The 26174-nt window shown below is 43.6% G+C and overlaps 1 protein-coding gene across 1 annotated transcript in view; it reads right to left on the reverse strand.

Moving 5' to 3' along the window:
* Nucleotides 1–25971, reverse strand: part of RAB10 (RAB10, member RAS oncogene family) — a 47845-nt gene extending 21874 nt beyond the window's left edge. The window contains exon 1 of the mRNA XM_003430587.4: nucleotides 25443–25971. Coding sequence (XP_003430635.2) covers nucleotides 25443–25569 — 127 coding nt within the window. The 5' untranslated portion in view covers nucleotides 25570–25971. The remainder of the gene's footprint in view (nucleotides 1–25442) is intronic.
* Between the last annotated feature and the right edge of the window lie 203 nt (nucleotides 25972–26174).

A 26174-nucleotide genomic window follows, 5' to 3' on the forward strand; every position in this document is an offset into this window, starting at 1 on the left:
AGCACTGCTACGGAAATAAAATAAGAATACTTTTTATTTTTTTAAAACAACTTTATGGGTTCTCCTACACCATACTGGCTGTTGATTTGAAACACTCAGTCAATTAAAAAAGCTGAATGGAAAGGACATGCTCTCTCCTTCATTTGTAGTAAGTCACCACTTGTTTTACTTTCATCTCCTCTAAATGCAACCGAGCTGAGTCAAAATCAAACATATTCCCTAATTTGCTTAAATAAATTAGCGAAGTACAAAAAGGACAATCCCTCAAGTCACAACTACATTTTGCATCCCCAGGCTGAAAGGTGATCTTTTCCAAGTCAGTCTGAAGGACCAACAACTTTTAACTATTTCTGGGCTGCCAACTGCACTAACTTCACGAGTTTTACTCTTTCTGGCCTGATTTATTGAGGTCTGTGTGCACACCACTTCACTACAAGCTTGGGAAAAGTGCAACAGCACTTGTACCTACTTATATTCATCCTTAGCACTTACATATGTTTATTCAGTTACGTCCTCAATTATTCATTCTGACTACTCCATTTGCAAATAACTTTATGTCTGTCTCCCCCAGAGTGTAAGCTCATTGTGAGCAGGGAATGTATCATTTCTTTCTGTACCAGTAGTATTTATGGGACATCCATTGTGTATAATGCACCGTACTAAATACTTGGAAGGCACAGAACAAGGAGTGACATATTCCCTTTCTAAAGGAGCTTCCACTCTAAGGTTTTCTACTTCCCAAGTACTTAGTACCATGCAGTCTCCAACAGGTATTCAATGAATACAACTACTAAAATAGCATTAGTAGATATGATCCCTGCTTTCAGCACTTATGTATATACCTGCAAATTTTAATGTCTCTTTCCCCCTTGAGACTGGAAGCTCCCTGTAGGCAGGCAACTACTAATTCTGTTGTACTTTACTCTCCCAAGTCCTTAGTACAGTGGTCTGCCCACAGCAAGCGCTCAATAAATACCATTGATCAAAAGAGCTTTAATCTATCAGGGGAGAGAGACACTAAGATAATTTACACATAGGAGGAGGGAGGAAGGGAAGGATATGTATAAATGGAGAGAAGCTAGGAAAAGGAGATAAACTCCTACAATCCAAAGAGGAAAGGCAGGCCCTTTGGAGCCACAGGGTAAGGCAACCCTCAGCTGGCTCATGGCACTCTGATACACCATCAGCACAGCACTGTGGGCACCGTGGCCATCAATGGGCCCTGCTCACGAAAAGAACCTCGAATGCGCTTCATATTATGCTGCTCCAACCACTGCCCAACAACTTGTTCGTGGACCATTTGGGGAGCATGACTGGCAGAGATGAGAGAATGGGTGTGGCACCGCCCAAGCCATCATTGCTATAATCAACTGCACTGTGCAGGTGTTTGGTACTAAAGTCTCAGGGTCAGAGGCCCTTCTTAACAGGAGGCTTCATCACCCTCTCTGGTTGCAGTAGCTGGCAAAAACAAAACTCCAATGGTGCACGGCTCCCTCCACATGTAGAGTAGCACTACAGGTCCTCCAGTTCTGGGTTTTCAAACCCAAGAAAGTGCAATCCAATTTACTTAGCGCTCACTGTGGGCAGAGCACTGTATTAAGTGCTTGGAGGGTACAGTAAGCCCTGCCCGCAATGAGCTTACGAATAGAGGTGCGTGTTACAACCTACCATAGTAGATGAAGGGATACTAGAGGAAGAGCAATGATTGAAATTCTCGACTACTGGACAAGACATGGAGAACATCGTCCAGAAGAGATGCTTGTTTACTGTTTCAGAATAATAGTAAGTTTCCGTCAGTGGAACTTGCTAATTAATCAAGTTGGCTAGTCAAATGCCCCCAATATGTTTTACTGGTAAGTGCCTTCCCACTTGACCTGGGCAACCATAGTGCAAGTTCAGTAAATGTTTTTTAACTGTCCATAAGTTCTGACTCAATGCTTGGTCTGGAGATAAAAAACAGTAAATAATATTTCCTTTTTTGTTTTTTGGACGGGAGAGTTAATACAAATAGTTCTGCTCATGAAAGGACCATTACTGTGCTGCTATTGATTACTCAAATCCAAAGGTAAAAGGTATATTTACCCAGACAGTTAACCTATAACAGAATAAGGGGCTCTCTTCCCAACTTCCACAATACTTACTCAAGTAGCACAGATGATTAGCTGAAGACTGTATTAACTGGTTCTCAGTGTACAAGCCAAGTCCAAGAGGCAGTACAGACCCCTTGGGGTAACTTTAGGCAGAAGAGAGCCTGACCCAAACTCGAGATGATAGTGGAACTCTCCTATAATGCTGGAGTCAGGTTACTACAGAACCTTGCATTAAGGACAACTCGAAGTTCTCAGTGTCCAACATCGCCCATGGGTGCACAGACTTGCTTTTGACACCACATCATGCTGTAACCAATGAGGCTCAGGTTGTCAGAAAAACATTTCCTACCTGCCAACTTTCTAGCCAAAATGCATAGGTGAAAACTTGTGTTATGGTAGAACTGAGTTCAGCTCACTGCATCCAGATCACTGGAAAATGTTTATAAAACACTGGGGAGAAAAAGGGGGGAGGAGAGGAGAGAGAGAGAGCCCACACGCTCGCCTCTGAGAAGATGCATATTATCTAGTATGAAAATACTAGATAGATTAAGTGTGATGGAGAATGAGGGACCAGCACTGAAGCCATAATTCTGGGCCTGGTGGGCAGTTGGGAAAGGAGGCCCTAATACCTGTGATATTGTGTGGACTGGGCATAATATTTCCCTCTCAAGCCTAAGCCAAAACTAGTTTACCTGTTTCCGAGGTCCTCGCTGCCAAGTGTCAGGAAGGAAGCTGCACGGGGAAAGGCAACAGCCTTTCCAAGACCAAAGAGAGGCTAAGACAGATCTCATCTTGGTCAAGCTGTACCCTTGGGAGGCAGCAACTTTCAAGCATTTTGAGGATCACTCCTTAGGGCAACAGAGCCACTACCAAGAGTGATCATCTGGCATGATCATTAGCCACCTCAGTACTGCAACCACCATGTGTACTTGGTGTTTTTGATGATTACGGGGAGAAGGGCATGCAAACACAGGATTTGGTAGCTCACCAGTGGGATGGGCTACAAGGATCGTTGACATCTGTCAACTGGAGGGGCAACCTGTACTCTGTAGATCCATGTGTTCCCCCTGCTAAAATTTTAAGTTTGTTCTTGAACATTTTTCCATAGGAAAAAAACTTTTAATTGCCAATACTTTCCAATACTTTAAATTAAACAGTTGAAGTCAAGAAGTCATGTCCCACCAAAGTTTCCTAAGTGTAGGCAGTTATACTTTCTAGCTGACAAATGGTCATAGCCCAGCTCTACCACTATTGTGAGCAAGGAAACTGTTTCTGCAGTTTCCTTTAACTCTTTTAAGAATAGAGGACCATTTGCCTGAATGGATGAGAAAGGAGATTAAGAGGGGCTAGTGCCTATATTGTAGATCAGATTATGGCTAAACAGATGCCAAATTCTGGAATTTACCATAAATGCCTGATTCACCCTATGACTGCTCAAGGGTGGAGTTTAAAATTACAGGAAAGCATTTCCAAACAATGGATTGCTGCCCATTATGAGTTGCACCTAAAGCTAGCCATGACTAGGCAAAGAGTATAATTTATTGGCTTTGTAGTTTCATGGATTGAACCATTTAAGGCCTAATGTAAAATAAGAAATGAAGAATTGATTCAATTATGGTATTAAGTGCATTGGTTTTAAAAATTCTTAGGCATGCTAATGATATTTCACGTACAAGGAATCCGCTAATCATTCATCGGTTTACTCAAAATCTTTAAAAACTAGTGTCAGACATAGATTCCAATCTTTAATTTTTAAATGGGAAGAAAAATTAGAGTTTGAAGACTTTTCTAGGCCACATTGTGGCAGATTGAGATCTAGGACACAGCACCCTCATTCAGTCATTTTGTTCACTTCAGAGGTCATGCGACCTCTGGAATATGTAAACTTTTGTTTTGAATGACCATGGAGTAATTTTTTTCTTAAACAGAAAGAGAAGAAACATCCATTCATCCTTCTGGGTTCTCTGAGTCGTGACAAATTTTTAATGAGTATAAATTCTTCATCAAGAAAGTTTTCAATAAGATGTCCTACGTAACAACTGAATGCTATTTAAAGCAAAAACAATTATCCATTGTTAGAACTTCTGAAGCCAACAGTCAAGCAACTGAAATACTGAAGCACTAATATCTAGACTGCATATTGTTATGATGGTTAAAACTGAGGTGATAATTTTCTGGTACTTCTTAGGCACCTTTACTCTACAAAGCGCAAAGTGTATTGCAGTCATTATCCCATTCTTAAAGTAGACAATAGTTTTATCCCCATTTCAAAATGGGGAACCCAAGGCCTTTAAGAGACTATATTAGAAGGTCACAAAACTAATAATAATAATAATAATGTTGGTATTTGTTAAGTGCTTACTATGTGCAGAGCACTGTTCTAAGCGCTGGGGTAGACACAGGGGAATCAGGTTGTCCCACGTGGGGCTCACAATCTTAATCCCCATTTTACAGATGAGGGAACTGAGGGACATAGAAGTTAAGTGACTCACCCACAGTCACACAGCTGACAAGTGGCAGAGCTGGGATTCGAACTCATGAGCCCTGACTCCAAAGCCCATGCTCCTTCCACTGAGCCATGCTGCTTCCCATATAACAGAGCAAGAAATAAAACTGATCTCTTTGATACCAACCCAGTAAGTCATCTAGAATAGTTTTTCTAGAAAGAAAATTCTGCTGAGGCCAGAAATGCAATTTGGGTGTCCATGCTTTTATAAATCAGACCAATAATGAAAAGTGAGCTGACATGAAGAAACTCGTATTTTACAGCACAATTGCTGTGTCTCTCACTGTTTATGTGTTTATCTCTGTTCATCTTTCTCTCTGAGGTCACATGGAAATCCTCTGGTGACCACAAGAGAAACACTGGTTTAGATTCCTTAGAGATTTCATAGAATATTGCTCAGAAACCTCAGTACACTTTGTTAGCATTAACTGGGATTTTTAAAATGCAAGGAGAAAAATGACCACTTTCCTCTCTAAAGTACTCTGCTCTCTTTAATATTCCTTCACCTGGATGTTTATCTGAAATATGAGAAAGAGCATAAGCCTGGGAGTCAGAGGACCTAGGTTCTAATCCCTGCTCTGCCAACTGTTTGCTCTATTAACTTGAGCTAGTCTAACTTCTCTGTGCCTCAGTTTCCTCAACTGTAAAGAACGAGAATTTAATACCTGTTCTCCTTTCTACTTAGACTGTGAGCCCCAGGTGGGATAGTGACTGTGTATGACTTGGTGAACTTGTACCTATCCCAGTGCTTAGAACAGTGCTTGACACATAGTAAGAGCTTAATACCATAATAGTAATAATAAAAAATATAGATATTCCTCACAATTTTTTTCTCTAGAAATAGTATTTTTCATTTTTGCCATAATTGCCAAAACTTTCCAATACAACCAAATGGTTTTAGAAAGTTACAAATTCCAGCTGTAAAATATACTAGGGACTATACAGCTTGACACATGATTCAAAATTTTAAAAATTAAGTTAAATCTCAGAAAATTGAAATTAAAGTTATTTTCTAAGACTAAGCAGTAATAGATGACTTGCTCCTTTTGCCAAAGGTCATACTGTTTACATTCTAAATTCCGGATCCATACTAAAATATATTCTAAATGACATAGGAACGTAATTTCCTACAGTGTTAATTTGCTCTTTCTGAATGCAATGTACAAGATTGGTAAAGGTACTACACTGGTCCAGTTTTCTTCAGTAACAGCTGGACTCCAGGGCAGCAAGTCGCATTTCCATTGGAAGTCAAGACCCTGTCAATTGGGCCATGTGCAGAGAAACTGCATCACTGAGGGAATCAATACTGAATCAGGCCATTAGCCCATCTAGCCTCGTATTCTAATCTCCCAAAGTATCCCCAAAGGATACCTGGAACAATGTGAGAGCTGTCTGTGAAGCCCAAGAGGACCAGGAGCCATGTCTAATTTTCACCTGTGAATTTTCCCTCGGCATTTAGCAAACTGCTCCGCACACGCTAAGTGACTGATCCAACTACCACGAGATCATACGTGTCCAGGCAACTGACCAATCCCTTCTTGAATCTATTATTTCCTACCTCCACAACTTTCTGTGGTTAAGGACCAGCCTACCTTTTGCAGAGCGACTGCCATGGGGCCTGAGGGACTCCACACCTCACTGGCCATGGGGGATGGTCAGGAGCAGCTCTTCAAAGGTTTGGAAGATGATGATGGAGATGGGGAAGGCCACACACTCCCCTCACATCTCTTATGTGGATACTACTTGCCACTCTGACAACTGATTTACTTCTAGTTCAGTCACTCGGCCTCCTGACATCCTGCGTATCGATTAAAATTAAATTGTTTCTGGCCTGTCTGCTTCTGATACCAGGGGCCTGATTGCATTCCAGAAGCCAATTGTTTGAGAAACTGATTTGCAATTTACTGTCAAGTTGGCACATAGGTGGCACTGATGGAATTGTGTTGCACTTCAGCACAAGACAGCTATTGCTTCACGCTGTTTCCCAGCACCACAGAAGGGACACTTGGCTGCCCTTTGGAAGTCCTAATCACTGGAGAATCCCTCCCATACACTCTCTTGTCCTGTCTCTTAGCCTCTACCTCAACACACAGGAACAAAATGAAGCAAAACACAAAAGCTTGTTTGCTAAATTAGAATCAATTTCCCCAACTCCCCATTTTAATGTCTGTTGGGCTAGGGGGATTTTTGCTATAAAGAACATGCAGTATAACCTCTAATTCAGCCCTCTCTCTATCAAGCCTAGAATTTTATTTCTCAAGCCTGCAAACAGAATCTCATATCCCCAATTCCCCCCACCCCCCACCCCAAAAGACACCTCCTAAGAAAAAACACCCAAATAACCTGGTAGAGTGGATAGAGTGTGAGGCTGGGAGTCAGAAGGGCATGGATTCTAAAGCGAGCTCCACCACTTATTTGCTGTGTGATCTTGGGCATGTCACTTTACTTCTCTGTGCCTCAATTACCTCATCTGTAAAATATGATTGAGACTGTGAGCCCCACTTGGGACAGGGAATGTGTCCAACTAGATTTGCTTGTATCCACCCCAGTGCTTAGTACAGTGCCTGGCACACAGAAAGCACTTAAATACCATCATTATTATTGTTAAATGAGGAACATATTGTTTCCCAGTGCAACATATCCCACGATGGAACACTACCTGGCCAACTCTCCTCTCACATCCCTCTCTACCTTTTTGATCCTCCCTTGAATTTCAACAGAATTACAGAATTACATGCCTGAGGTATGAGAAACAAGAAAGTTGTTTATCAATACTTCGCACAACCTAACAGACTATTCTACTATAACACTGAAGTAAGAAGGTTACAATACCTTAAGTTCTGCTGATAAAACAATTTCTATTGAAAAACTTACTTTGCTGTTTAAAAAAACAACCAAATGTATTCTACAGATAATTTCTGAATGCACATAAAGTTGCAGAACCAAATATAAGGCCAAAGAATACATGGTTTTCCATTTCCATAACTTCAAATATGTTGAGATAAATATTAATTTGCCAAATCCTAGAAAGAATATCACCAACACTTTGCAAAACAAGAACAATCTTTTCTTAGTGTCCATCCTGGAGGAAGGACTGGCAGCAACAGCTGGAATACCTTGACTTGTTGTTAAACACTTTAATCTGCCACATTTCCTGGAGATATTTTAAATCAATATAGATTCATTGGCAAGGATAAGATACCAGATGACCTCAAGGCCTCTTCCAGTTATATGATTGCTCAGACTTTTCCAGTAGCCTAGAGCATACGTCAAACTATCCTTCCCCTCCCATGATTAATTCCGCCACCTCCCCAGTCATGCCAGCCCCATCAACCACCTCTTATGCATATTTTTCTGTTAATTAAAAAAAAATATTTATCCATTTAATTTTGTACTATGGAATATTTTTCAATCTCTATTGCTCCCATTCAGCTGTATATTTTTCTGGGGCAAACTCTTCTTCTTTTAAATATTCTTCAAGGACCTAGTACTGAACTCTGAACACATCAGGCACTCAAATACTACTGATAGGGAAAAACAACATAAAATACACTCCAATTCTCCTAAAACACAGGGCTTAGGTTCAAGAAAACTTGGGCTACAGCATGTGTTCCTAGACTGGGGCCACACATGGGCACACTGCTGCTTCTTCAGACATTGGACTGTGTTCTATACCCATACAGATGTTAACAGAAGAATGCTCCCTAGTTCCCTAACAGTGTTCACCCAAAGCATGTAGGAAAAAAGGAAACATGCTATGGAAGAACTGGGTTCATCAACCTGGCAATCAAGTCCTTACTTAGGTCATTACCATAGAAATAATGTTGTGAATAGTGTTTTCCCGGAAAATTTATTCTGGATACAAACTATTTTATCTTAGAGACAGTGGCCTGTGTTGTAATGACAATTTCATGTATAATACCAATGATGGCAGCTGCCGCAGCAGAGCAAAACCAGCAGAATAACTGCGGCAGCAGAATGGAAAAAACTAGAGATGGAAGGAATCAATTGACCTTACTGAGAAAACTACTGGCCTTGCTATGTCAATCTGAATTGCTCCAACAATCACCGATTTCCCTATCTTCTGCTGCACAGGCTTCACGGTTGACAGAAGGAGGGAGGAAAATACCAGGGAATCAAAAGGTGGAGTCTTCAGTGAGTCCCTTGCTAAGGCAAGAAAGACCGGAGGGCATCTGACATTTTTGGGGAGGGGGTGTGAGAGTGAAACCAACAGCCATGGGGGTAAGAGCTGGCCTCCGCAACTCGGGAATAAGCTCCAGGACTCCTGCTCCTCGGCTTCCCAATCGGTGCACTCTAACCATCCCACCATCGCTAAACCTCTGGCTCTCCTTCCTCAGCCTCCATTAATTGGGGATAGTGATCTTCAAGGAACCTCCCACAGACCATTAGCTGGAGCCTGTCAGAGAACAGAGTGGAATTCCAAGGACTGAGGCCAATGGAGTTAGGAAGGTACAGGACAACCAAGATAGTCTCTTTTCCTTTCTGCTGCCAGTGTCTCACCACCACTGGACAATGCAGTTGGGAGTGGGGAAGGAAGTTTAATTCGTATAAAAATTCCTTTCTCTACTCAAACATTCAAGGGGCTGCACCTTCTTCAAAAGTGTCACATGAGCATCTTTAAAATAACTTGGAATTCAGAAGACCCCACCCCAAATTTTCTTTCAACTAGTGGGTTCAGGACAAAGAGGAACCAGGCTAGATTAGATGAGGCCCTGAAAGTCTCGCATGGGCAGGGTTCTTAACTCCTTAACCAAATAAGCATCCAAGTGTGTTTTCTGCTCTCAAAACCCAACTTCTGTGCAGAGTCCCCAGCAAAGAAGCCTAGCTCTGATTCTGGCTTTCCAGGGGAAGGAAGTGGAGGCAGATATAGTAGAGATTTGCCCACAATTAGAAAAGGGCCAAATGAGACCTTATACCCATTCCAACTACTGGCTGTCCCTCCTTTCCCCTCCTGTCCCCACATACAGTCTAGCTAAGGGGAAGTGAGATGAAAATCCTGACTTCTGCCCTTCTGACCTTTCTCCCTGGGGGTGAGTTGAGAGCAATCAGTACCAGGCAAAAATCCCCCTCTTTTTTCCCTAGAATAAGAAGGTACCAAAGTTTATCTTCTTTGATGGCCACCTTAAGCTCATTAAGGGCAGGGAATGTGTCCGTTAATTCTGCTGTATTGTACTCCAAGTGCTTAGGACACTGCTCTGCACATAGTAAGTGCTCAATAAATACCATTGATTGATTGATTTTGGGAAGGAATGAGAAAATGGACTTAGTAACTGTGGAAAGTTCCTTGACCACTAATGCATGGTGAGGGAAAGAGGACCTCAGAATCAGAATCTCTCCCCTTGGCCATTATGAGGGAAGAAGGGGGTTGGGAGTGGAGGGGTTCTAGCCCAAGAGAATCTTCCCACCTTTACTTGTGCCACAGTGGAGAGGAGCGAGAGGGCCTTGGTGGGGAAGCAGGCAGAGGAAATAGTGACCTACCTTGTTCAGAAGATAGCACTGAATTGCCTCTAGATCCTTCCTTAATGGCAGACAAGAATGATAGGGGGTCTAATGGCAAGAGCATAAGTGAAATCCCAGTCATGGCCGAGGGGTCAGCTTCCCTGCCAGGAAAAATTACTTTTCACTGGCTCCATCCAGAAGAGAATCTGGAAATGACCTGGAATCCAGGGCTGAAATGGAGCTCGGCCCATTATCTGATCTGATGCATCCTTACTTTAAAAGAAGGAAGTTTCTAGCCACTTCCATTTTCAGTGCCAAGCATTTCCATCTGAGTAGTGTGTTACCACAGTCCCTGATGTGCCGGGGGTTGAGGGGACCATTCACCCCCGCTCCAAGCCAAGTTGGGCTTTCTTGAGCCCAAGCAAAGCTCTGAATATGAGTACTCCATCAATCAAATTTACTGAGTGCTTACTGTGTGCAGGCACTGTACCAGGAGGTTGGGAGAGTACAACAAAACAATGTAACAGACTCCCCACAACGAGCTTAAATTCTAAATGGGGAGACATACATTAATATAAATTTTGGATATGTACAAAAGTATGTGCACACCCCATCACCCTGACAGTGAAAGATAGAGAAGTAAGGCTTTAGCAGAATTTGGACTCCAACTGAGACTTGAGAAGAATAGATCTGAAAGATGGTACTGATGCAGAAGTAGCCCTTTTGAACAAGTGAGTCTATACAAAGAGCAATGAGAGTTTTTGGCATTTCTAAGAGCTAGGCAAGAAGGAAGGGCTATTTTTTTTGCAAGGGGGGGCACGGAGAGACAAAGAAGGGCAAGACAAGGGAAAGAGTCTGAAAGATTTTCCTTCCTTGGTGATGGCAGGAAATCCAGATGGAGAGATACTAAGGACAGGAGATTTGGGTTGATATATGAATCACCTCCCAAAGGCATCACAGTCATGGAAGGCAGCTAATAAAAGGGAGGAGTCCCATATTTGGAAAGTTCTCCTCATAATCCAGGGCCTGTTTTGCCTTTACAGAAGACCGATTCTCATTTCCATCCTGTTCAAGTAGAGAAAACTGAAAGTGGGGATAACTCCAGACTGCAAGACTTTCTGACCCTCTGCCTTTGACTTAGCAAGAGATACAGATACTGTGGGTAAGGTGGGGATGATCTAGTATGCTATTCCATTTCTATGATCAAGCACACTAAACCACCTTTAGAGAACATTACCTTTTCTAACTGTGAAAGGTGAAAACTGGAAGAAGAGGATGAGACTTCTGCCTAAACGGTCCAATTTGACACTGAAAGAGGGACACAACTTTTTGGGTAATTTGGGTGGGGGAAATGCACTTCGGTGCTATGCAAAGATAGACTGAAGAAGGGCAAAGAAGGAGGATTCAGATCAAATTCTATTTTTCAAGTCTATTTTGGTACTTATATTAGAAGCAGCATGGCCTACTGAAAAGACCCCAAGACTGGGAATCAGAGGACCTAGGTTCTAACCCTGGCTCTGCCAATTTTTGCTGTGTGACCTTGGACAAGATACTTTAGCTTCTGTGCTTCAGTTTCCTCAATTGTAAAATGGGGATTAAATACTTGTTATCCCTCCTACACAGACTGTGAGCCCCATGTGAAACAGGGACTGTGTCCAACCTGATAAACTTATATCTACCGCAGCACTTAGAACAGTGCTTGACACAAAATAAACATTTAAATACCATAACTTGTTTAAAATATTTGTTTAATATATTCCATTGCCCAGCAAACTCTTCAAGCCTGGACACCACTGGCTTTTAAATGTGCATAACTCGGAAAGACACCACAGAAAAAGTTCCACTGCTGGTCTGATCCCTGAAAATGCACACTTCATTTGGGTACTACATTTAAGGCTAAAACTTCCTGAACTATGAAAAGCATGAAGTACTTAGAGCCAATTGTTCAGTTTCAACTTTGGATTTTGATTTTGGCATAGCTTCGGGAATATAATTTATTGCTGAGAAATCTGAAATGTTGCATATTAAATAAGGATAACCATCATTAGCAAAGAGGTTGCTCTATCATACATATTTCATGTTACTGGTGTACACAGTGTAATGGATGCAAAACAGCATGTCAAGACAATCACGGTTCTTATCAACCCTAATAATTTACACTAGGCAAGTTGCATAACCTCTCCCACCTTGGAACCACTTGACCCCTAACTTAACACTCCTCCAGCGTGTTAAAGATATGCTACTATATTTAACACTTGTTAAATGGCCAAATGGTACCAGATGCCATATTCCAGCACATAGAACATATGGGTACTAATCTGTTTTTCATTAAGCTTAGAGAACATTAGCTCCCCACAGTTCCTTCCACTTGCTAAACCCAGGCAAGGCACCAGCAACGTCAATGAGCATGCACAAGTACACATGTACAGTAAAGGTTTTATGATCCACTACCTCGAAGAGGGAGGTGTCAGATATTCAAAAATTCTGGTTAACCCAGAGTCGGGGCTACCCCGGGGAATCTTCCCCAAGAGGGCTTTCACGTAAGTCTTATAAAAGGACTAACAAGATCTAAACAATTAGGAATAATGGTGGGTCTTCGAGAGTGGAATCTCACTGCTCAGTAGAACTCTGCTGTTAGTAGATGTGCGGCCCCTAGATATCTGTCCCTACCACCAGATGCTACAGATTAGGAGAATTACTCAGGCTAGGACAGCCCCCAGCCTAGCTGCGTGGCTACTTAGGTTCCCCAATCAGCCCAGCTCAGGTGTGTGGTTAGAGTGCCAAAACAGAGGACTGCCCTTGGCGTGACATTACCAGTTACCTGACTCTCTGGGGGGAAGACTCAAACATTGTAATTACGGTAACTCAGCCTGCTGGGAGGAGATGCTCCTCACAAAAGATCAATGGTCATTATTGCTCTTCTATGGGGTTTTCTTGAGAAGTGCTAGAGCTTTCCAGTTGGTAAAGTGACAGATAGAGTGCTTATCTGTATGTGTGTGCATTGCGGGGGGGGGGGGGGGGGGGGGGGGGGGGGAGAAGAAGAGGTGAGAGAGAGAGAGAGAGTGGGTGGTTCCCTTTCAGACAACACTACCATGGACTGTAAAATTTACAAGTGGGGAAAAAATGATTTCCTCCTCTTCAACCCTGTCGTACTTTGTACTCTGTCTGCAGCTCAGCCACATCTACCCCCTTCCCCACCTCTGTGCTCAACACAGACACACCCAAATTCAGCTAGGAGATCACTGTTTCTGAAACTTCTGTAATGTAGGTACGTGAGTATTTTCCATATATTATAATCATAGGGGTTGGCCATTTTTAATTTTTATTTATTTAAGACGACTCAGGCACTACAATTCTTACCTTCAGAAAATATTACGTTGGGCCCACTGCATCCGACTTATCGTGCTAGAGTGGAAATGTGTGAGTGCCAGGAGCACAGAGATAACCCAAGAGGGAAGATAGATGGGCACTTGCTGAGACAGAGGGAATAGATCTATGGGAAGTGTAAACACTACGGCAAAACCTGGGAAAAGGCTTTCCATGCAACACAACCCATCCTCACTCCTCATTCCTTTCCTGAGCTTCTCAGGAGGGGATGCAGCACCCCTGAGATTAATCCCAACTGGGACATCCTACAAATTATGCATAGGTGAATTATACAACCTGCTCAATTTAAGAATCAATATGAACATTTTCACCAGATTAAAAACACACAGCAAAGCTTTGTCGTTTTTGGAGGAGGGAAGGGACTCATTTATCCTTATCTCTGCCTGGGTAACATCTTCAAATGTTTCAGCTTCTCTTGCTTAGCAAATCTGTATTTACTACAAATTAGTTTTGCTACAAAGGCTAGATTTATCTTTATGCATGTAACAAGCAGCACAGGGAGATCACTTTTTTTCTGCTGGTTTAGGAATGCACATGGAGCTACCTGGCAGCAACTGCACTGCAGATTAAACTTGCACTGCAGTCTATTCTCCGTTGCTTAATCTGTGCGGCAACTGACAGCTATCCAGGACACAGACCCCCACACAAGTTAGCAATGTTGTCCAAACTGCCCCCCCTTATACACCTCAGACACCTAATCCTCTGCTCAACCACATTACATGTTTACAGCTCATATCAATCTGTAGATAGTATTATTCCTCTATTTTGTAACGACTCACAATTTACCCATCAGGTCACTCATATGAATTTGCAGCTTGCATGAAATCACAATTTCTATGAAACTGTGGTTGTACCTATCTACAGCACTCCATAAATTAGTACTTTTCATAATCATTTTCACTGATGCACAATAATACTGACCATGCAGTACTTTAGACCAAAGAGCAACTTAGAAATGCAGTGATTGAGACTGGAATTTTTAAGATTCCTTAAAAATCTTAATCTGAAAAATCAACTCAGATGCATTTGGCAGCCCTGCAAATTCCACACAGACCTACACCTACATTTAGATTTGCAGAATTTTCTGGATTAAGTGATTTAAATGCAGCATTTTGTTCTTCACTCTAACAACCTTCTGTAGTACAGCTACTGAACAGATATGCTTCCTTCATGGATTAGGGAATACTTTCCCCTAATTATTGTGTAATTTCTCACAAAAACTATGTTATGATGCTTTATTACAATAAAAGAATGTATCTGATTTCTAGGGGGCTATAATATTTTTTTCAATGCTTAATAGTCTTTTCTTTGAAATTAGAGATTTTCTGAATATCATATACATCAGTTTATATTGCACTCAAGTTTTAAAATTAGAGACAGATAGATACAGTGTGTGCTTAAGTGTCACAAGGAACATTCAAATTTTAGGGTCAAGGTACAGGAGTGTAACTTTCAGGTTATAATTTAAAATCAATCAACAGTTTAATCCATTTATGACTAAGTGAAAGTGCAGAAAATGTCTCTGTTCTCCAAGGAACGTGCCTGTGTGTTCTTTGTTTGGGGTAAATTAAATGCCCCTATTTATAGTGAGTAAAAGGGAAAGGAAAGAATTCACTACAAGCTATTTCACTTTAAGCTGTACTTTTCAGAAAGACATTTACTATGTATAGGAGATACACCTACACCTAAAAGTCATTTGTCTTTAATCTTCTTACATATAGGTGATACAAAACAGAAAACCTCATCTATGCTTTGTTCTCCTATGATGGGGGGGGGGGGGGGCATGTTCCCAACAAACCTGCATTAAGGAAAGCTTGTTCTACAGTGCAGACAAGGTCAATAGTGCCACATCCATTCCTTCCAACATTGTGATCATATGAAAACCAGATAGAAGCACAATGTCGGGAGAATGTTCTCCAATTCCCTAACAGCAACCTACCCAAAATGCAGAGTAAACACACAGGTTAACCACATCTTCAGGCTGGCTTTGGTTCCATGCATCCTGGATAACTGGGCATTTAGAGTCACATGACAGTGTTGAGCACAAAGGACATTCACTAAATGACTGATCACTCTGTATTAAAAACTGTCCCTCCCACATCTATTTTGGCAATAGGATAAAGACCTGCAAAGATCTGTATTTTGCACCTACATCTGCCTCATATCTGGGAAAAAATGAAGTTTTCTTATCTGAGACAATGAGCAATTTTGTTGCAGGCACATGAGGATCAGATTAATTACAGGTTTCTACAAGAGACTAGCACCTCCCCACCCCACTCCTGCCTTATCCCTCTCCCACAACATAGATAGGTGGTCACCTTGCCAAATCTAGCGGCTTCCCTTCTGGGCAGAGTGGTGTGGGTCAGGTCAGGTCAGATTCACAAGAGAAGGGAACAGGAAAACATTGGGAGAAACAATAACCTATCCTGGGGAGTCCGGTGGCAGTTTCATAGCAGAATTTAGCCACACTTGACCCATACCTACATTCTACCACTAATTGTCTAGCTTGACTCAATTTAGCTGCAGGTAAGTTAAATGGCAAGTATGCAGGGTTTCCTAAATATAAATGTTAATTTTTGCATAACTTCAATGATTTTTTTGAGGCATTTCTACAGTCACTCTTGCCTATTCCTTTCTTTAAAATGGTATTTGTTAAGCTCTTACTACGTGCCATGCCTTGTACTAAGCACTGGGGTAGGTATAAACTAGTCAAGTTGGACACAATCCATGTTCCACATGGGATTCACAATCTTAATCTCCATTTTACAGATGAAGGAACTGAGGCACAGAGAGGTTAAATGACTTGTCTAAGGTCACAACGGACAGTGGCAGAGCCATGATTAGATCCAAAGTCCTTCTAGCTCCCAGGCCTGACTATCTACTAGGCCATGCTCCTTTGCAAAACCTAAACCAGTTTAGCCTTTGCCCACATATACAATGCAGTACAATGTCATTAAACTAGACTGTGAGCCCGCTTGTTGGGTAGGGATGGTCTCTGTTGCCGAATTGTACTTTCCAAGCGCTTAGTACAGTGCTCTGCACACAGTAATTGCTCAGTGAATACGACTGAATGAACACTAATTTCAACCCAGCTGTCCTTGCATGAACAACAAACTAGTCACAAGCCATAGCTTCCATCTGCAGTACTGAGAAACTATGAAGAAAGAAAATGGAATGGAGTTCTTATCCAACATTCTTGGGATAAGCATCAGAAATTCTGCGCCTAAGGGAGCAATCGATATTTTCTGTTTGCCAAAGGGTCCAAAGGACTCATCGAATGCCGGGGGGATCGCAGTACCAGTTGATGGACTGAGAGACCCTTCCTGTGGGAAATAAGGAGGGGGGAGAGGAGGAGGAAAGACCCAACGAGGGACCCAGACTGTGAGCACTCTGACGGCCTCTTCTCAGCCCTTTTATCAGGCTTAGGAAGAACCTGGCTCCCTACAGCCACGACTTTTCCTGGCCCTAATGCCAGTTCTCAGATATTGTTTGGCTCACACTACTGACACATGTACAAGTTTCTGACAAGAAATAAACACTCTTGGCTCCAATAATATAGTAGTCACAGAAAAGGCAAAATTTTGTGACCTTACTTGAAGGTGAGGAGATGTGGGATCCACCCAAACACTTTCAGAAAAAGAAAGAAAGGAGATAGACACACGCACCTCATGTAGCAGGTAAGGATATGGCTAGGAAGTTGGGTGGGAAGGGAAGGAGGAAAGAATTAAGAGCCCCGTTGGAACTGAGGAATCAATAAAATCAATATTGAGCACTTGTGAAGAGGACACTGTAGTAAGCGATTGGGAGAGTAAAGAACAACAGAGTGGCAGGCACGTTCCCTGGCCACAAAGAGCTAGAAGGAGAGACAGCGACTCTTAGTGCCCCTGCAGCAGCATGGAAAGCACCAAAGGAAAGCAACTCTGTTGTGTACAATAGGCCATCGGGCCCAGAGTTTGACTGCAATGGGGAAGGGATGCTTGGGCGAGGGGGAAAATAATGCTGTTTGCATCCCCTGTTCCTTTCCCCATCGTGCCTCAATCTTCTCAAGCAACTGTCCTCTTGTAAGCCAGATAGCACACTGGCAACCAGAACAGTGTATATTTTTCTTTTGTATAGAGAGAATAACATCCCAACTAACTCAGACCAACTCATGTGTGGCCTGGACTCGATGTAAAAGGTTTAAAGGGTCACCACTTTCATCAGGTGGATGGCACAGCTTCCATATTCTCAAGTGAGAGCTGTGTTCTTGTGAAATCTTGTACTGTAATAGCCACCCATTCTGACAACATGCTCAGGCATACAATCTAGCTCTTCGCTAACACAGTACACCGAGTCCAATCAGAAATTTGCACTGTCAGAAATACATTTCTTAATTCCCCAACTGCACTCTGACCAAAATGTGCATTGAAACCTTACTTATGTCAGAACTGAATGTACTCCATTTTGGAAAAATATTATATTCAGTTGTAACCCAACTGCTATTAAAGTTCGGTTTACCAACTTAATACATATTGCCGAACATCACATTTTATGTTGAAATATTACTATAAATTATAAATGTTACAGCCTTTTAGGAAAGAAATTATCCCTATCTAGTGGGATGCCCCAATAAAAAATGTAATCCTCTTGCTGATCTCTTTGCGGGCAGTACAGCGCAGCGCTTACTATGGAGGGAATCACTGCCCTCCAGGAGCTTCCATTACAAGACAGTCAGTATTCCTACAACCACTATGCATTCCAACAGACACCAGGGATTATAAAGCATGGAGAGTAGAAAAACCAGCGCCGCCTGCCACCTCAAGACCTGGTAGTTTGGGGACCTGCTCTTGGTTCCTACATAAATGATGCACATTTCAGTTCTGCTAGAAAGCATGTTTTCATTGTACATTTGGTTAGAACACTATATGGAACAGGGGAATTTCCCCCAAATCACTCCCTGGCCACCGCCCCTTTCTCACCATCTAAATGGCCACTCTTGATTCAGGCATTTGTCGCATCCCAGCTTTATTATGGCAGTCATCTCACTGGTCTCCCTGCTGCCAGTTTCTCTCCTCCCCAGTCCATATTTCATTCTACTGCTCAGAACCATCCTTGCAAAACGTCCGGCACACACCTCTCCGTTCCTCAAAAACCTCCACTAGGTACGCGTCCAATATCATATCAAACTTCTCATTGGCTTTCAAGGCCCTTCATCCGCTTTCTCTATCTTATCTACTTTATTCTCCCAAAAAACTCCAGCTTGCCTTCTCTGTAGTTCCCAAGCTGATCTCCTCACCTTGCCCACCTCCAACCCCTTGCTTAAACCCTTCCTCCTGCTGGCACTCCTTATCCCATTCAAATCCATCACACCAGAACTGTCCTCATCTTCAAAGCCTTTCTGAAGCTAAATTTCCTTTAGGAGGCCTGCCTCAATAATTTTTTACCATCTCCCAGAGCTATATTTCCACAGTTACCACCCCAACATTTCTGTGCCCACTACAAACTTATGCATTCACCCCTCACCCATACTTCTGAACACATCAATTTAAAAAATGTATTTAGTCAACTGCTCATCTACAAATTCAGTTTATCTTTTTCTTTGCTCTTATTTTGTGCCTCTTTCTTTTCACTAGATTGTAAGATTCCCCAAGGGCCTGTATTTTCTAAGTCTGTTGTACTCTCAAGCACATAGAACAGTGTGCTGCCCACGGAAGGCACTCCACAAATACCACCGATTTATAGGGGAACACTTGTCCAACAATGTGAGCTTATCAGAATGAGTGAGAACTACAACATGACTTTTCCAAGAAAGCACCCCCCTTGTTCCTGCTCAAATTCTCCCTCTTCCCCTAACCCTAAAAGGAAACAACTCTATGAGCAGCTCCAGTGCTTACACCGAGTGTGGCTGTTGTCTGCAGCTTCATAGCAAGGCCCAGACTCATCATATAGGTCCTAAGAAAAACTGAGTCCAGATGACCTCATGGGTCATAGCGTTCTCATTCTTTCACTTAGAGGTTGTCACTTTTTGAACAATGAAACCAAAGACAACTTCTGTTGTGTGGTTCATCATACAAGACCAAGGAGAGTCAAATTTCCTAAGCCACTTTGAGGATAATGAAATTGCAATTCAGAAGGGCAGCATCAGGGGGGCCCATGGAGCAAGAGGCATCATGTCTCTTCAGGAAAGAAAGACTCTCTCCTACTTTACTCTCTGGGTAAGTTCCCAAGAGGCACCAATGAAGGGTCAGCTGGTTGGGCAACGCTCTCTATCCCTTCTCATAACTGGCTGACAGGCTTATTAGATTTGTGGCAATAAGCACCTTCGCCCACCCTTCTCAAATAAGCCAATGTCTCCCTGGGTTCATAGTCTGGTGTGGAAAACATCCCAAGCCAATGATATTTTGCTACAGTTGCTGATTATATTACCCATCTTCCAAAGATTCTTTGCACCCACTAAAAAGAAAAAAAACAAAACAGTTTCTCTAAAAATCATTCTACTACTAATGTAATTTCATATAAAGTGAGAATGGGTTCAGACCAAGGGATTGTCACCTATGGGCCAATCATAGAAAAACAGGTAAAAATATCTGCAGTTGTGAACAATGAAGACAAAGAGAAAGAGCGTCACTTCTTGGGAAAGACGTTAACGGGAAGAAGTATACATCTCCAGGTTACTTTGGAAGGTTGGCACTGCTATTCCTGAAGAAGAGCTACTGGAGTATTTTTAGCAACACAGGCTACAACATCAAGACAGTGACTCTACACGTTTCAATCCTCCTTTCAGAAAGATGCAGATTGAAACTTACTCCACTGCTAAAAATAACTTAAAAATTCTAAAAGTAGCCTACTTCCAGTGCAGATTTTATAATGGCTGTCATCTCCTCTTTAATAAATCGACTCCAGTTAATTTCAATAATTAGACAGCGCTCAATACAAAGAACTGAGAATATAAAAACATGGGTTCCTTATGACCACACTTTCTATATATTTCAGGATAGGCCCAAATCTTCCTGTTTGCTGAAATCCACCTTTTTTTCAATATGCAAAATGTTTACAGTTGTTCAGCATCCATCTTCTATCTCAAAATGGCAAGAAGGGCAAGAGCTGGGAATGAAAAACGAGACATGAGAAACAAGAGTTCATCACCGCATTTTTACGTCTGTCTCCTGGTTAGAGTAAGCACCGTGTGGATAGGGAATGTACTGCTTTGCTAGTCTGTACTTCCCAAATACCCGGTATAATGCATTGCACCAAACAGGTACTTTCTGGGGCAAGTGACATAAATGGCTAAATGAACACTTAACAGATCGGCTGTTAGTCAATCGAATTTGAGCGCCTACTGTGTGCAGAGCACTGTACTAAACACTTGCCCACAATGAACTTAAAGCTAGAGGGGGAGACAGATAACCAAATATCACATTCCAAAATATTTGCCAATTCTGTTGATGACGGTAGAGATTTGACAACTCATCACATAAATGGGCTATACAAACTTATGTTGACAGAGGCAAAAGCAGCAGAAAGCAGTGTGGCCTAGTGAATAAAGCAAGGGCTTAGGAGCCAGAAGACCTGGGTTCTAGCCCCAGCTCCATCATTTGCCTGCTGGGTGACCGTGGGCAGGTCACTGAACTGCTCTATGCCTGAGTTTCTTCAACCGTAAAAATGGAGATTCAATACCGCTCTCTCTCCTACTTAGATTGTGAGCCCAGGCAGGGCAGGGACTGTAGCCGGTCTCATTAATTTGTGTCTACCCCAGCTCTGAGAACAGTGCTTAATACACAGTAAGCATTTTAAAAATGCCATTAAAAAAATAGATGGGATTTGTAAATTAGCAAAACTGCTTCAACAATGAAAAATATTAAAACCTTTACAAAAAAAGCTTTTTTTTTTTTTGCAGGGGGAATAACCCTGTTAAGGAAGTTATTTGGGGAGAAACAGTAGGGAAAACCCTAAAAATCCACACCATCCAATCAGTATATCTGACAAATCTTTTGGGATCCTGGAAGTTCTAGATTGTGATGGAGACACACCACACAGGCCATTCCAGGAATCTGTTGAGCCTCCAGCCTGCAGGAAAGTGAAGCTAAGGAAGATGAAACAGGAGATGGGGCTAATGTCAGACCTCCCTCCCCATCGCCCAACAGCCCCAATCCTCAACATTAAAAATCTTCTGTCTTCCCCCATTCTTTCCTCAGGGTAGAATTTAAGTTCCATAAAGTTCAGATCAGAGATTTTATTGTACCACTGCAGGGGTTGACCACATGTTCAAGGTCATATGGGCAGCAGACATTTGTTCCGACACTACTGCTCAGAGCAATAAAGCTCTACTGGGCAGGGCATATGAGAGGACTAGACAGCAGGTTACCTAAGCAGCTGCTGTCCAGTGACCTAAGAGAGAGCACACGCAGTCGAGGAAAGCTGAATAAATGCAACAGAGACATAGTGAAACAGTCTCAAGCAAAACAGTAGTGGGCTTCTGGGAAACCACTGCAGCAGACAGCTCATACAGGCCTTGTAGCAATAAGACTAAGGCAGGGCGGAGAGAGAGTCGCAGTGTGCTCTTCTGAGAAAAGCCTTCACAAAGAATGATACACCAAGAGGCAGGGTCAAGTCAAAAGAAGAGTTAGGTGCTGTAGAAAACAAACCCTCCAAGGCAGCAGACATCTACCCTACAGAGCAAACAATGTGGTAGCCTGTCATCAAGGACTTAGTCTTTTCAGCCACACTCTGTGCCCAAGTCGGATTTTACCGTCAATAGCATCATCTTTGAAAACGTAGGAAAGCTTGCTTGTTCTCTCTCCCCCTCTCTCTTCCTCCCCTACCTACATTGCTATGCATGGGAATGACTAAAAGCGGGAGAGGCTGGAGGCATGGAAGCTAGTGAGGAGTCTTTTGGAGCAATTGAAATGTGAGGTAATTAAGGGCTAAATCTAGGGCAGTTGGGCATAGTGGTAGTACAAGTATTTCCTGGAGACTCACTGGAAACAAAGTACTGTACTAGGCCAAAAAACTGATAATAGTCCTTCCCCAAAAGGCACTTACAGGAGAGACAGCATCTTTACTGGGAGGTGATACATTATGGATGAAGAATCAGATATAGTTGCCAACAATCAGGTATGAGAAGTGAGACTGCAGAGGTGACCGTGGTCAAGAGTGCCGTAGGTCACGGTGAGGAACACAATGTCTTCTGAAACTCTAAAGAGGTCATTCTATCATTCATAAAACACACAGAAGGTCACAGTCTGCCTCAAATAATTCATTCAGTAAGCTGGCAAAAGGTTATGTAAAAAAATTATGCCTGCGTGGTCGCTAAATAATCCAAATTCTTGTGTCTGATTATGAAATAAAATTTTCATTCCAATGCTTATTTTCTGTACAAGCAAGTTAGCCCAGATTGTAAGAGGTGGGATCAGTTCATCATAGTATTTTTGATGATCCAAAAATGTTTCAAGAAGTTCTAAATGAGACCTTTTTTTAATGGTACTTAGCAGTATACTAGGCGCTTGCATAGATACAAGCTAATTAGGTTGAATAAAGTGACTGTCGCACATGGAGCTCACAGTTTAAGTAGGAGGGACTGCAATTAATCCCCATTTTACAGATGAGGAAACTGAGGAAACTTGGGCACTGAGGTTAAGTGCCCAAGATCAAACATCAGACAAGTGTCGGAATCAAGATTAGAACTCAGGTCCTTGGACTGTCAGGTCCCTAATCTTTTCGCTAGGTCACCCTGATTCCTTTTACTTTCTAAAGTAATATCTGTCCAATTTACAATTATTTGGCTATAATCTATTTTGCAGGCAGATTTAACTAAATCTGTTTGTAGGTTGTCAGGATGAGGAGAGGAGACAAAACCAAGAAAGCCAAGTTTTACATCTCTACGAAACTGTGGAAATCCTTATGAAGTTCTGCTCAACCCCTCTGACAAGCGACATAGTGGAGCTACTGACGGTATAAAGTAGAGCATCTAAAACGATCAGTGAATCAGAGAAGCTTTTGTAAACGGTCAAACCTAAAAGGTTACGTCCCTTCAGTCGAAAAGATGTAAACTGAGGAGGGAAGGCTTCAACGTCAAGATGGGTGTGGTCAAGACAAAACACACTTCTTCTCCCCCAAATTCCATAACAACAGGACAAGAGGGAATCCAGTGAAGCTTGTCAATAAAAGCAGCAGGCCCCCCAAGCAAACAAGCAAAAGCTTCTTTCCACTCTGGATTTTAAGTATCGGGAATACAATACCTCAGTAAGTTTTGCTGGCTGAAAACATCAGCAGGTTGGAGAGGATTGGGATAACTTAATGGACAAGGGAACCACAATGGGCTCCCGGAGGGTAGCTGGAGGAATAAAAGGAAAAAGATAGGGATGCTAAATGTACATCTTTCAGCACCGCCCTCCTTGACAGCCAAGTTAATCGCTACATTCAAGGCTCCTCTTAACCACTATCAGAAAGGGAAGATTGGTCGTTTCAGCGGTCTTAATCAGTTAACGGCATTTAAGTTAATAATTGAAATTGAAATAATAATTGAAAATAGAGCACATAACCTTGTTTTTAAAAACCATTCCATAGGCAAGTTTAAGAATTTTGGCAACCTACAGTTCCACAGGGTTCCTCATCTAGAGGTGCGCTTTTTAACAACAAAAAAAATTAGGGCCGCCAGGTGGGAAGATGCAACATTTACAGCAACGGGGACAAAACAATCAAATGATACTTTTCTTCGAGGGTGGGGAGGGTGGCCTTTCCCTTTCGGGGAGGCCAAGTTACTTCCTCCTCCAAACCGATAATGCATACCCGACAAAATTCCAGAATATGAATTCGAAGTGCCTAAGATGCAAACAAAGAACGGTGGCCCAAAAAAACCAAACAACAACTTTGATTTCCATTCCGGTAAAGTGAACGGGCAACCTATCCGAAAAAGGATCAGGGCAATAATCCGAAGGAAATGCGGTAGTGTTTATTGAGCGCTTACGATGTGCAAAGCACTGGACTAAGCGCTTGGAATGGACAATTCGGCAACAGATAGAGACGATCCCTGCCCCACGACGGGCTCACAATCTAAACGTGATTTAGTTAATGTCTCCAAAGCACTGGGAGAGACCCGAAAGCGCCCAATAAGTGGCCAGGATCCATGCACGCCTGTCCAACCAGTAACTGCGGCCGGAAGGTTGGATGTAATAGAAGCGATTAAGCTGTCTTGTTTTTGTCTGTCTCCCCCGATTAGAGTGTAAGCCCTTCAATGGGCAGAGATTGTCTCTATTCCAAGCGCTTAATACAGTGCTCTGCACATAGTAAGCGCTCAATAAATACTATTGAATGAATGGGAATTCTTAAATGGTTGCTCTCTCCTGGAAGACTCCCTTTTGGCTCTTCACCGAAACCTGGGACTATCATGATTCATCTCAGCATGTACACAGACATACGCATAATATCTGTGTGCGTGCACACCATATACACACACATGTGTATATTCACTCAATGGTATTTATTGAGCGCTTACGATGTGCAGAGCACTGTACTAAGCGCTTGGAATGGACAATTCGGTAACAGAGAGAGACCATCCCTGCCCACTGACGGGTTTACAGTCTCATCGGGGGAGACAGACGGATAAAAACAAGGCAACTTAATCGGCTGTTACACACACACACAGTGCCTGTCGCCTATATCGCCAGGCTACGGTATTCCCGGGCCCGGGAGGGGGGGGGGGGATCAGCCGGGACCCAGGCCGGCAGCCATCGCATCATCCGCCCCGATGATGATTATTAACCATTATTCAAAACGGCTGCAACAAAGACGGGGAAGGGGGGCAAGAGTAGCCGCTTCCGAGCCCACCGGTGGGCCGGGTGAAGCCTGAAGGCCACAGGGCCGAGGAGGGAGGAAGGGCAACGACGGCCGCCCCCCCGCCAAACAACAAAAACTCAACGCCGATCGGGCCGGTGGGGCGAACGCTTATAATGGGGAGGAGGGTCGGGGGGGGGGTAAAAGGAGGCTTTGAGGCCTGGTGTCCCCCCCGCCTTGGTCCTCACCTATGGTGGAGATAAAAGTGGTGTTGAAGGCGTCGTCGGAGAAGCGGAAGAGGACGCAGGTCTTCCCCACTCCCGAGTCCCCGATGAGGAGCAGCTTGAAGAGCAGGTCGTAGGTCTTCTTCGCCATTGGGAGCAGCGGGTCCGGTCCCGCGGGATCGGCCCCTCCGCACCACCACCTTAGGACCCCGGCGGGCTCCCCGGGGGGAGGGGGTGGGCAGAGAGGGGCTGGCACAGGCCCCGAGGACGGGCACGACCGGAGGAGGCTGGTCCTCGGCCTCTCCCACCCCCGCCGCTCGGTTCCGGGGAGTCAATCAGTCGGGACAAAATGGCCTCCCCCCACCCCCCCCTTTTAGGGCCGCTCCTCCGGGACGCTCCCACAGGCCGGGCGGGCGAGGGAGCGGGAGGAGGCGCCCTCCCTGCCCACGGCGAGGCCTCTGAGGACCGGCGGACAGGCGAGAGGCAGCGCCCGACGCCGGCGGTCACATAGCAGGGGCAGCCCAGCCGGCCCCTCGCCTTCCCCCCTTTTTTGGCTCCGCCCTCCCCCTCGCCGGTGCCCTCCGACGCCTTGCGTGCTCGCGCCCGGCAGCGCACGCACGGACGTCGGCCCCGCCCGCTCGCTCCCCCTTAGCGTGGGCGCGCAAGGGCCGGGAACGCCCGTCAGCCCCTTCGGCACCGAGGGGCGGGGACCGGGGGGGGCCCGCGGGCGCGCGCCTGAGAGGCGTTGCAGGGCGG

This window comes from Ornithorhynchus anatinus, chromosome 9 (assembly GCF_004115215.2).
Source record: "Ornithorhynchus anatinus isolate Pmale09 chromosome 9, mOrnAna1.pri.v4, whole genome shotgun sequence".
Taxonomy (NCBI): domain Eukaryota; kingdom Metazoa; phylum Chordata; class Mammalia; order Monotremata; family Ornithorhynchidae; genus Ornithorhynchus; species Ornithorhynchus anatinus.